This window comes from Xenopus laevis, chromosome 2L, assembly GCF_017654675.1.
Source record: "Xenopus laevis strain J_2021 chromosome 2L, Xenopus_laevis_v10.1, whole genome shotgun sequence".
Lineage (NCBI taxonomy): Eukaryota > Metazoa > Chordata > Amphibia > Anura > Pipidae > Xenopus > Xenopus laevis.
Genome location: NC_054373.1, coordinates 126,490,737 through 126,503,967, shown reverse-complemented (window position 1 = coordinate 126,503,967; position 13,231 = coordinate 126,490,737). Strand labels below are relative to the sequence as shown.

Sequence of the window (13,231 nt, the reverse complement as noted above, 5' to 3'; positions counted from 1 at the left end):
CCTGTATAAAGGCCAGAAGGCGTGGAGTGGAAGACTTAAGTGAATTGAAACCATTACGTTGGAACCGCCCAATGGTAAGTGGACCAGACCCAGTGGTACGTCTTGGCGGAGACTGGTTTGCGGGCTGCACGCATGGTAGAATGACAGCGTCAGAGAACCCCTTCCGTCTCAGGATCGCAGTTTCTGTAGCCACGCCATCAAATTGAGGTTGGCAGGACAAGGGTGAAGGATTTGGACCCCGAGAGAGAAGGTCCGGGATGAGGGGCAAGAGTCCAAGGTTCCTCTACTGAGAGATGTACTAGATCCGAGACCCAGGATCGACGGGGCCATCTTGGAGCTATGAGGATGAGAGTAATGTGTTCTTTCTAAAGCTTCTTGATCCTTCTTGGAATGAACGCGAGATGGAAGTCCCAGGGAGTGGTGAGGGCGTCTGCCAACAGCACCAGAGGGTCCCTGGACCTTGCAAAGAAGAGAGGAACTTTTCGATTGTGACGTGATTGACCTGTGGCATCCCCCATCTTTGAGTGGATGGAAGATGTCATCCTTTAGAGACCACTCGCCAGGATCTAGGGATTGTCTGCTGAGATAATCTGCTTCCCAATTTGAGACCTGGAATGAAGATGGCTGACAAGCGAGTCGGATTGCCTGTATCTCAAGAAGGTTGATGTGAAGACTTCGTTCCAATAGAGACCAGCGACCCTGCACTGACCGACCCTCCAGCACTGCTCCCCAACCTGAGAGGCTTGCATCTGTGGTGAGCAGTCGCCATTGTGGATCCCCTAGGTTTTTGCCCGTGGTCAGGTGACTGGTTTGCATCCACCAGAGAAGAGACTCTTGTCCTGCGGGATAGACGAAATTCCAGGAAAAGGGATTTGCGCCTCCAGGCCACAAGAATATTCCACTGAAGCTCCCTGAGGTGATGCTGGGTGAAGGGAACTGCTTCTATCGTCATGACTCCCAACACCTTCATGTAGAATCTCGCGGCGTGTGACTTCGAGAGGAGAGACACCGCACGAGGGTCCGTAGATGCTGGGACAGTTTGTGTCTGGGTGTTGAACTGCATCCCGAGGAAGACCATGGATTGGCTCAATGTTAACGAGGACTTGTCCAGGTTGATGAACCAACCCAACTTCTGTAACAAAACCATGGTGAAGTGCAACGCCTGCTGGGCCCCTGCGAAGAAAGGTGCCTTGATCAGGATATCGTCCAGATAAGGAGTTATGGAGATCCCCCTAGTGTGGATTAGAGCAGTGGCCAAGTCGCCCGAGGGAAGAAGGGGCGAGTCATGCAGACGTGGGCTTGCGGGACTGCCAGGGTGGCCTGGACTTTCCACTGAAGTGTCCTCTGCTGGAGGTGGAGTGTCTGGGAGGAGACTACCTCATGCCCTTGTGCGGGGAGCCGTGGAAAAAAAACAGTTCAGACAAAAGGAGGGGTGAGATTTTGGTTGTGGGAATAGAGTACTCTTACCCCCGGTGGCCTGGTTGATGATCCTGTCCAGGTCCTGACCGAAGAAGAGTTTTCCCTTGAATGGAATTGAGGTGAGAGACTTTTTTGAAGTCCCTGGTCCACAGCTTCATCCAGCGAGATCTGCAAGCCGCTATCGACAAGTCAGGTGAAGTTCTGCTAATCGCCTGTAGCGCATCGATGGAGGCTTCACATAGGTAGTCAGTCATTAGCCTCCTTGATTTGCGAGGCCAAATTAGCGAGTTCTTCACGGGGGACCCCCTGTATAAGGAGTCCGACCAAGAATGGACTGCTCTACTTACCCAAGCCGAGTTTAGAACCGGCCAGAGGGAGGTACCTGAAGCAGAGAAAAGGGGAACTTAGAATGCCCTCAAGTTTCTTGTCCCTGGAGGCTGCATCTGGAACTGGTAAGGCAGTGTCCTTGGATAGTCGAGAGACAGGCACGTCCACTGAAGTTGGGGAGGTCCACTTTTCTGTTAGATCCTGTGGAAAAGGATATAGTTTGAAAAAACGGTGGTTAGCCTGGAAACATCTCTCTGGCTTGTCCCATTCCTGTTGGATAATTTGCTCGAGTTGAGCATGAGAGGGAAAGGAAGGTGAGGACCTGCTGCGGCGCTTATCAAGGAGGTGGAAGTACTAGAACTAGGTTCTGGCTCCTGTAAGTGAAGGGTCTAATACTGAGGAGATAAGGGAATCAATGGCCTCGGAGGAGAGTTTGAGGGAGTCCTCTTGGTCGGAACTGTGAGTTCACCATCAGACAGGGCTGGATCCTCCTCGGAGTCAGGCGGCAGGGGAGAAGCAGTGATGGACTCCGCCTCAAATTCATTCTCGGAAGGAGAGGGGACTCTACATTTTGGAGGCTTTGGCCGAGGACTATCTAGCCGTGCTAGCAGTTTATGAAGGGAGAGGCAAACTGAGATGCCCATTCTGGGGAAGGCTGGGGGTCCAGGTGGGTGGAGTTCCCGGGGCTGGCCTCATGGGTCCCCATGGAAGGCTTGGCTTGCCTGAGGACGGAGTTCTGAAGTTTCCGAAACGGCCTCAGGTGGCTGCTGCCCTGTGGCAATAGCTAAAAAAAATAAAATAAATTAACCCCCACTGTGTCAGAAATACTGTCCTGTTGTGTTCTAAGAAAAAACAGGGGGGGTGGGGGCTGCGCTGCAGAGAAGCTGGGGAAGAGCTCTGCCCAGCGTCGTGAGTCTGCCAGTAATGGAGACTGGAGTGTCGCCGGAAGAGGAACCTCCAGATTGTGAAGAGGGGAGGGTGCTCCGAGAGTGAATAGGCTGGCTATTTAGGATATATGCTTACCTTAAATGAGCCAAGGCAGGAGTTCCCCGAGTGCTAGTGTAGGGATCCTGGAGGCAAATAAGGAGAAATCAGCCACAGGATGAAACTGGCTATACCTCAGCCCTGTGTCCCGACCAGTTCATCCTCACTCTGGACGACAGAGGGAGGGAATCAATGCTGGATGGTCAGTGCAGAGCACAAGAAACCCCGGTGACATCCTGAAGTAATGGATCAGACTACTCAGTGTAGCTGTCCAGCTCCATATAATGTGAAGGAATTGTAATGAAATTAAAATAAATTTAAAAAAAAGAGCAAAATAAATGGTAAAATACTCGTGAATGCAGGAGACGGTCCTAACCTCCTGAGGACACAACTAAACTGAGCGCCTACAGAGGAGTGGTATAGCAGGAGGAGGAGGCATCAAGTTTCTATTTTTTTTTTTATTGTGTCCTGCCTACTAGTGGTGCCAGCTATACCCCACTATCTCTGTGTCCCCCAAGCCGACCTAGAGAAAATTCAATACAGGATACCTGTACAGAAAATGTAACTTTTTAATCATGTGCTAAATATATACTTACTAGGTCTATTGTTTTATGGTCTAACTATGTCTTAAAAGTATTTTGAATCTTTACAATAAGCGTATTAATATATTCTTATACAATGTTTTGCAGGCCTCGGGAGTATTATTCACAGAATGTGTGTCACAGCTAAATGCAGCCCAGCAGAAAGCTTTACAGGACCTGCTCAGCACTGCGTGAAGGCCTTCACCTCTTCATATCAGGAAAACTAACATCAAATAAACTTACCTCTTCTGTTTAGGTTTTCTTGTTTTAGTTTTTGAGCAAAAAGAACAGTAGTGCTTATAGGCCAAGTTTTAGCAGGCCATCAAAAACAGCTGGCAGAAAGCACTATATATCAGACTGCAGTGTCAAATGGATCCTTCTACAAGAGAGATGTCCCCTGCAGACATACAGATGGATATAAAAGGATTATTTTTCTATCCTTATGTCTTCCCTCCTTATATATTTTCCACTATTGTGGGTAGGGAGGGTTCACTTTGCCCGAGTTCCAATAAATTAGGACTGTGGGTGCTACAATTGGTTCATATGCACTGGAAGTACTTGCAGCACTTTTTGACATGGCACGATCAATGGGGTTCCACCACCTGAGTTATACGGTTAACATCTGTGCTTAGACTGGTTTTGCCATGGTCAGTAATGAACTTAAACAAGTGAGATAGAAAAATTCCTTGTGCTTTGAAGTGTATCCCAAACCAAAGGTATGAAGGTAATGTGGAATTGTTTGCAAAGATTCATATTGGCATAATTGTTTTGTGCCATCAGCTGTTTTCATAGGATTTATGGATTGAGGCATATATTTAGCTTCTGGCCCTTGAATGTGAAAAATGTCTTTTGGCATGTCTTGCAACTCATTCACTCCTCAATAAACAACAATGTAATATCTCAACCAACCTTTTGATAGATTCATGCTGTCTGACTTTATTCTGTGCTTGGGGTTTCCAAAGATACTGTATGGGTTCAAGACCTATATGCTATTCGTTTGTTTAAGGAATATACTTTGCAAATCTTTAAAGATCTTAATCCTTGAACTAATCATCTCTGAGGTGGAAGTACCCTTGTTTTAATGAGAATCTGTAACAATGTTTTTAATAATCGGTTATATTGTTAAGATACATATGCTTGGCTGATCCAGTCTAGCAGGTAGTTTTATTTCATCCACTGACATGCTAAAAGCAATCAGTAACCACAAAACTTAAGCTCAATAACAGTAGAAATCAGTCTAAGACAGCTACAGATGTAACAGTGAACCGGTAGAAAACCCAGAAGCACCCACAATCTAAAGGCTGCACCCTCCCACCCACTAACTGCTTCAAGCTCCTACAAGTTAGGGATGTTTTATAGATATTGAGGTTCTCATTCACTATAGAAACTGTTTAAGAGATGAATATCCTTTACTTTTACCCCATTGCACCTTTTTAAGCTACTTAATGACAGTGGAAAAAGATAAAATGCAGCTCAGTCATAGGAAAACATTTTTTTTTTTTCAAAATGAATCAGTTAATAGTTGTGCTCCAGCAGAATTCTGCGCTAAAATCCATTTCTCAAAAGAGAATTTTTTTTTTGTTCAATTTTGAAATCTGACATGGGGCTAGACATATTGTCAATTTCCCAGCTGCCCCAAGTCATGTGACTTGTGCTCTGATAAACTTCAATCGCTCTTTACTGCTGTACTGCAAGTTGGAGTGATATCACCCCCTCCCTTTTCCCCCCCCAGCAACCAAACAAAAGAACAATGGGAAGGTAACCAGATGACAGCTCCCTAACACAAGATAACAGCTGCCTGGTAGATCTAAGAACAACACTCAATAGTAAAAACCCATGTTCCACTGAGACACATTCAGTTACATTGAGAAGGAAAAACAGCAGCCTGCCAGAAAGCATTTCTCTCCTAAAGTGCAGGCACAATTCACATGACTTGGGGCAGCTGGGAAATTGACAAAATGTCTAGCCCCATGTCAGATTTCAAAATTGAATATAAAAAAATCTGTTTGCTCTTTTGAGAAATGGATTTCAGTGCAGAATTCTGCTGGAGTAGCACTATTAATTGATGTGTTTTAAAAAAACAAACAAACATGTTTTCCGATGACCGGATCCCTTTAAAGTAAAAACATTAAGCCATAAACGTGTTACCGTAGGCCAGGGTGTATAAATCTTGGGCTGTTGCTTCAGTCAGAAAGGCCAAATAAACATTGCTCCAAATTAAAGGGAAGGAGAGATGCTCACTGAGATGTGTTGGTGGTCTGGGTGCATCGCCCCAAACCCATAGCTAAGGGTGAGAGGTAACCTCTTATAATCAATGTATGCAATCACACTAGTAAAGCAGTTACGGTTAAAACCAGGTCTTTATTTCACATCTTTAAAACGAACAGCCTGACACATTTTGTATCTTCCCATATGTAATGATATGTTTATATATAGATCACCAGAATGAAATAAATCAAGTTCATTTGAAAGACTCAAATTAACTTGATATATTTCATTCTGGTGATCTCGGCTATGTGTATAGGGACATAAAGTGTTTGCATCTTTATTAACTCTTCAGTTGTTTTTATATGTTAATTTGGGAGCGGTGACGGCAATTATTGCGTGTCTTCACTTCCTGTATCACAACTTTTTTTTTTCTGTCTACTTATCTGAAAATGTGTCAGGCTGTTCTTAATGATGCTTGCCTACATTGTGGATAAGGTTACCTTTTTAAGCTGCAACGGTCCTAACTTTGTTTTTTATGTTAATTTATTCCTGGTCCAGATAGCTCACTTAATATTTATGAATTCAAGATTAAAGGTGGTACTTTAAAATTAAACTTATTCATGTTGTTACTGTTTCATTCAGTTTGTTCTGAAGCTAAAACTGCAAACATGTGCTTTTATCATAACCTACCAAATTAATTTAATAAAAGCTTTAGTTGTTGCCACTTTCTGCAAACCATACTAATTGTGGACACTACTTCTTATGTACATGTTAACTTTATTATTATTCTTCTTCGTGTGTTTGGGATTAACGTGCTCACATATTGGACATACACATAAATGGGGTTGTTTTTTTTAATTATTTGCATTTTCTGTTCTGCTTGGAATTTACCGGTAATCTATAGAAAAGCCAATAATTCCAGAGCCATACAAAATAAATTAAGAAAGCCAAATGAAAATTTTGCTTGATCAGGTCCATCAATAGCATAGAGAGAGTAAATGTAAAGCATACAGTACTTCCCTTGTATTTCAGCGTTTTAAATATTACTGAAATCTAGGTCTTCCACAAACAAAAAACAATCTTCTGAATACTGATCGTAACACACACACACACATACACTTTTGGCCTTGGATCACCTTCATGTTCTGTATGATCGAACTCTTATTAATGTAATCAACGGTCTTAAGTTGCTTCTTGTTGAGTAACCAATAGCTACTGATCAATAGGGTTTTTGTTTTTTTTTTTAAAATACAAAAATCGGATTGGTGACTAGATGAATGCAAACATAAGACGTATTTATTGCATGACTTGGCACTTGAGTATCCGGGTGCAGTAATTGCTTGAATTGGGTGATCAGAATATATCCTATTCGGTTTATACTATACTAATATTATTATTATATTGTAATATTATTATGCCAAGGTGGCAGAGCACCCGGAGCACTAAAGTGGAGCTACACCTAGAAGAACACACGGGGTGAGTTTGGAGAGGCCTAATCCTCCTTTTTTTCTTATACTAATATTAGACTAAGTGTCTCTGAAATTCTCAGGGTTAACAGGCTATCAGGGTCACGGTATTGGTTTGCAGCGCAAGTTTTCTTTTCACTAAGGTAACAATAGGGTGGTGTGTGGGAGGTGGATTTCATAGACATGATTGCTGACACACTCCTTTAAAGAGAGCTGGTATTCATCTAAAACAGCTCTCACAAACACAAAACAGGACATGAATGTAAATTGGGTTAAAAAAAATTGGTAAGTTATTTGGGTCAGATTTATAACCACCTAATAAATCGGGGGTCAGTTTTTTTTTTTTTTCCCCTCCAACAGTAATTAATATTGCTGTGTTCCATCTCATGCAAGCACAGGAAAATGAAGTCCAGGGCAAAGCGGCCATGTGTAAGGGCCCATAGTCTGCAATGCTACTTAGTATTAACTGGCAACACAACTGCATAGAAGGTTATGGTTGATGCAATGTTACATCAGGGGTCCCCAACCTTTTTAACCATGAGCCACATTCAAATATAAAAAGAGATGGGGTTACACAAGCAAGAAAAAAAGTTCCTGGGGTGACAAAAGGGTTTGATTGGTTGTTGGTAGCCCCAAAGTGGACTGGTAGCCTATGGGTGGCTCCATTTAGTAGTACACCTAATTTTAATGCAACAAAATCATGCCTACAAGCCAGTAGCTGAAAAATAAGCACCTGCTTTGAGGCCACTGGAAACAACATCCAATCGGTTGGTAAGCAACATGTTGCTATGTAGCCATTGGTTGGGGATCACTGCTCTACAGTATCCAAAGTCTAAAACTACTAACCTTGCACCTTGGGGTACTGTTCAGGTGCAAATGTATGCAGCTTAAGCAGTGACAAGCTTCAGATGCTAAATCCTCCCATACATGTATTACAACTACAATTGTAAAAAATGCCAGCATGTGTTTGCATTCTCTTACATAGTTGCATAGTAAGTTAGGTTGAAAAAAGACGCACGTCCCTCAAGTTCAAACTTTTAAGTCTGTATATAACCTGCCTGACTGTTAGTTGATTCAGAGGAAGGCTAAAAACTTAATTTCAAGCCTCTCCAATTTGCATCAGAGGAGGAAAAAATTCCTTCCTAATTCCAAAATGGCAATCGGACTAGTCCCTGGATCAACTTGTATTATGAGCTATCTTCCATAACCCTGTATTCCCTCACTTGCTAAAAAGCCATTCAAACCCTTTTTAAAGTTATCTACTGTATGAGCCAGTACAACTGATTCAGGGAGAGAATTCCACATCTTCACAGCTCTCACTGTAAAAAACCCTTTCCAAATATATTGGCGGAACCTCCTTTCTTATCGGAATGGGTGCCCCCTTGTCAGCTGGAAGGACATACTGGTAAATAAAGCATTAGAGAGATTATTATATGATCCCCTTATACATTTATAAATAGTTATCGTATCTCCCCTTAAGCGCCTCTTCTCCAGCATGAACATCTCCAATTTGGCCAGTCTTTCCTCATAGCTAAGATTTTCCATACTTTTTACCAGCTTGGTTGCCCTTCTCTGTACCCTCTCTAATACAATAATGTCCTGTTTGAGCACTGGAGACCAGGCCCGGACTGGCCATCTGTTGGTTTTGGCAAATGCCAGAGGGGCTGCTATAAAGTGCCATAGAAAGTCAGTATTTAGTGGGCTGGTGGGGTCTGTTTGGGCCTCTGTGTAGGCTGATTGGGCCTCTTTGTACCTGAAATGCCAGGGCCTATTTTGACTCTCAGTCTGGCTCTGCTGGAGACCAAAACTGTACAGCATATTCTAGATGGGACCTTACCAGTGCTCTATACAGTGGAAGAATGACCCCCTCCTCCCGTGACTCTATGCCCCTTTTAATACAGCTCAAGACCTTATTTACCCTTGATGCTGCTGACTGGCATTGCTTGCTACAGCCAAGTTTATCATCTACAAGGACTCCAAGGTCCTTTTCCATAATGGATTTGCCTAGTGCAGTCCCATTAAGGGTATAAGTGGCTTGGATATTTTTAAATCCCAGGTGCATGACTTTACATTTATCAACATTGAATCTCATTTGCCACTTAGCTGCCCAGATTGCCAAGATCCTGTTGCAAGGATGTCACATCCTGGATAGTTTTGTGTCAACTGCAAACACTGATACATTACTTACAATAACCTCCACGAAGTCATTAAGGAACAAGTTAAATAAAAGTGGACCCAATACTGAGCCCTGGGGGACCCCACTAAGAACCTTACTCCAAGTAGAGAATGTCCCATTAACAACCACCCTCTGTACCTGATCCTGTAGCCAGTTTCCTATCCATGTGCAAACGACTTCATTAAGCCCAACAGACCTTAGTTCAGAAAGCAGTTGTTTGTGGGGCACAGTATCAAACGCTTTGGCAAAATCCACATAGATCACATCTACTGCCCCCACTGTCCAGCATCTTACTTACCTCATCATAAAAAGCAATCAAATTTGTCTGACATGACCTATCCTTCATAAAGCCATGCTGATTGCTGCTCATAATGCCATTCACTAGGACATAATTTTGAATGTGATCCCATAACAAGCCTTTAAATAAATTGCCCACCATGGATGTCAAGCTTACTGGCCTATAATTGCCAGGCTGAGATCATAATCCATTTTTAAATATTGGAATGACATCAGCTCTTTCCATAGTATCAGTCTAATGCCAAAGTTCTCTGCTCTGCACCCATTTCTAAACCAGAGCAAACCTTTCAGAGGCTGCAAAGTCTTCAATTGTAGGTGCCCAAACACTACAAACCCTTGGTTTAGGTAATAAATAATACTAAGATTGCCCCAGTGACCCATAGCATCCAATCAGAAGCTAGCATTACAGGTCACCTGTTTAAAAGCAATCTTATTGCTGGTTGCCATGGTTACTGCATCTGGGCAAACATAATGCCTTGTATGATATGGGGGAGTAGAGCTTAAGCCAGTGACACTATTAGAAAAGCGACCAGTGTATATGTGTGAATGAGATAAATAATATTGCTATATTAATACAAAGAAATTGCCCTCAGCACGTGTTCGCTGCCAATACAAAGAATATGGAGCTGTATTGCGGCCAGTGCTTATTATCATAGTGACTGGATTGGGAAGCGCCAAGCAGGCAGTAAGAAAGAATGAGCACAGGGGGGAGCTCGGTCCCTTCCATCCGCTGCTTGTGGGTCTCTCCTCCCAGGGGCCATGAGGGGAGGGGGCGGCCAGTTCGGAGTGGCTGTGAGAGGACAGGAGGAGGGGAAATCGGCTTGTGCTGTGGCCCGGCTCATCTTCCCGCTCCCTTGTCAGAAGGAGGTAGTAAGGCTACACCCCTCCTCCTCCTCCAGCCATTCCAGGCTCCTGTGAATCCTGTTTGCAAATAGGCTGTGCCATTCCGACAATGGCGACCCTGCAACAGATGCCCTTTCACTCTACTGCCTGCCCTCATATCTTCTAATGGCAGTGCGGCCGCAGCATCGCTAGTGCAGAAGAAGCAGCCGAGGACCGAGCTAAAGTGCACAAGGACACAGTCAATTGCCGAGCCGGGGATTTTATACTGAGGTAAGGGAGGGAAACACACAAAGGGAACCGGCCGGCTCCTGCGTGACTGTTCTGCTGCTGCCAGGCTCCTGGGACATGAACGTACCCGCTCGGGAGCTAAGCTGCTTGTGAGACTGGGCAGAGGTGTGACAGGACGCCAGGCAAGGGGATGTAGGAACAAGGGATCCGAAGGGGGAGGGGCAGATCCGGGCTGGGGGGAGTGGAAAGGTGGCATGTCACATCTATAGCAAAGGGACAACAAAGAGTGAAGGTGAGGCAAGAGAAACACTGCATGTTCAGCTTAGGTGCTTACCTTTTTAGCTAATGGGGTCTCATTTACATCTCTTTGCTGCTTGAGATCACGGGACTGTAACCAATAGCAACCAGACATTCTGTTATTTGAACTCAGCTGTGTCAATCCTATGTCTCTTCTAATGTCTCAATTGTGACTGTAGTCATACTGTGAAAAATATCATTATAAACCTGAGAAAAGCTACCAGAATATTTAAAAGCCACACTGTGATATATAGTGTGTGTGTGGCATAAAATAGGTTCAGCCATTGCCAAATGACAACTATTCAAATGCTAGTTCCATCCACACTCCTCCAAACACTATTCAGGTACAGTCCTGTGTATTCCAAATCTAGTTTTATATTTACAGAAATGTCCCAGTGACTTGCATGGGTGGAGGAATGTGCAGGGACACAAGCATGTCATAATGTTGCCATATCAAAACCAAAGAAAAATGACATGTAAACGTAAGCTGAAGTGAAGTCAGTCATTTTCCTACTTCTCTACTGGGTGTTTCTTCTCCTATCTAAATAGTAAACTAGTGGAAATTTTCCAGCCCCAATGATGTGTATATGTAATTAGTGATAAATGCATACATGGAGAATGAATATTGAAACAATTGTTAAACTGAAACTCCCAGCACCCAACCAACCGGAGGGCCTCAGGTTGGAACTTCATGGTTAATAAGGTTAAATGCCAAGAAAGTCTTCCAAGTCATTCTGAGCTCTGCTCTTCTGTTCAAAGGTAATTGAGAAAATCCACGTGAGGATTGTGGCTTTGTAATCCTATTATTCTTTGTGCGTGCCCACGTTACTGTACTGTTGTATTAACATTGCCTCATAAAAGCACCTCCGGAAAAAATCTTTCCCTATTGCTGAGAAATGTATCTAGCCACTATAGGAATGTCATTTAGGCTTTGACAAGTGAACAAGATGATTTGCATCTGCCGGGGTCGTGACTTTGATTTCATGCATTTGATAGCTACATAATATGCACCATCATGATACATGTTCATTATTTACAGTATACATTTACAGTTAATGTATAAATTAGCAAATTATACAGACAGTAAAAATTAAGTGAAATTTGAGATATATATCTAGCGTAGGGCTGCTTTAATGACTGGGAAAGACTGCAGTTATTGAGGGATACATATATTGCTATCACTAAGTAATATCATATATATGCAGATGACAGCCAAATAAATCTAGACATCCCATCATTAACTTCTGACACACACACACCCAGATTAAAAACGACCCCCTAGCCATTTCTTTTTGGATGAACAAACACCACCTCAAATTGAACTTGTCCGTGATAAAACAGAACTCAGTCTTCCCACCCAAACCTGGCCTTTTACCCTCTTTTACAATTACTGTTGATGGCATGACCATTTATCCTGTTTATTTGGTACACTGCTTGGGGGTTAATTTAGGCCAGTCCCTTTCTTTCTCTAACCATATTATTGGCACTGCCTAAACCTGCTGCTTTCTCCTAGGAAATATTGCCAAGGTATGTTTCTGTCTTTCACAAGAAACAGCTAAATCTATGCCCTTATCCTATCTTATTTAGATTACTGCAATCCCCACTAAAGCTGGCTATAGATGTAAAGATTTTGAAAAGAACTTTTCATTATCGTGAGACCATGATTATCCTGAAACAATCGTTTAAATGTATGATTTGTCCATCAACTAAAAAGACCATTTCAAGTGATAGTGCCAGGAAAACTGAGGATAGCTGCCTGCTTGGCCCTGCAAACATAGATGGATTGCACAGGGAGCGATAATTTTTATTTTAACCTGGACGATCGTAAAATGCACGATCGTTCGATTCCCACTAACCTCATAATAATTTGACGGATTGGTCGGATTGCACTGAAATCGATCGTTCACCGACGAAAGATCTTTGCGTCTATGGGGACCTTAACAGTCTCCCAGACTCCCAACTCTCTCCCGGTCCCTCTCTCTAAGACTATACCCAGAATAGCTCTTTCAGAAAATAACATTGGTTTAGGACAAAGGCAGGTTTAACACAAGTTACATTAAGGTGCCAAGGAGACATAACTTGCTACATTATTGTTTGTGAGTAATCTCTCATCAAATCCATGAAATGTATTCCATAAAAATGTCTTCCTCACTGTATCAATTATTAACATTGTTATGTTATTTAAAGGCATCACAAGCAATCACGGTTCACTTTAACCTATTAGACACCTCAGTATCGGGCTTGTACGTAGTGCAGACCGTGCAGAACATCCTCTTCACTAATGTCTGCAACATGTTTTCTGTGGGAACACCCCTCTGTAGTTCACTAGCATGGGCCATTCACCATGGATCGGTTCATCATTTAAAATACCTTTGGTAGCTTCTCACTTCAGCAGCTGTTCATCA

General features: G+C 43.0%; 2 protein-coding genes across 6 annotated transcripts in view; both read left to right on the top strand.

Annotated features, from left to right (window-relative positions):
* The window catches only part of ipo5.L (importin 5 L homeolog), a 38,080-nt gene extending 33,865 nt beyond the window's left edge, over positions 1–4,215 (top strand). For both annotated transcript variants that reach the window (NM_001092945.1, XM_018245090.2), the window contains 1 exon segment: positions 3,420–4,215. In NM_001092945.1, the coding sequence (NP_001086414.1) occupies positions 3,420–3,506 (87 nt within the window). In that variant the 3' untranslated portion in view covers positions 3,507–4,215.
* A 5,991-nt stretch (positions 4,216–10,206) lies between these two features.
* The window catches only part of LOC108708478 (FERM, ARHGEF and pleckstrin domain-containing protein 1-like), a 111,127-nt gene continuing 108,102 nt past the window's right edge, over positions 10,207–13,231 (top strand). For all 4 annotated transcript variants that reach the window (XM_041582411.1, XM_041582409.1, XM_041582412.1 and 1 more), the window contains exon 1: positions 10,207–10,571. The gene's annotated coding sequence lies outside the window, so the exon portion shown is untranslated. The remainder of the gene's footprint in view (positions 10,572–13,231) is intronic.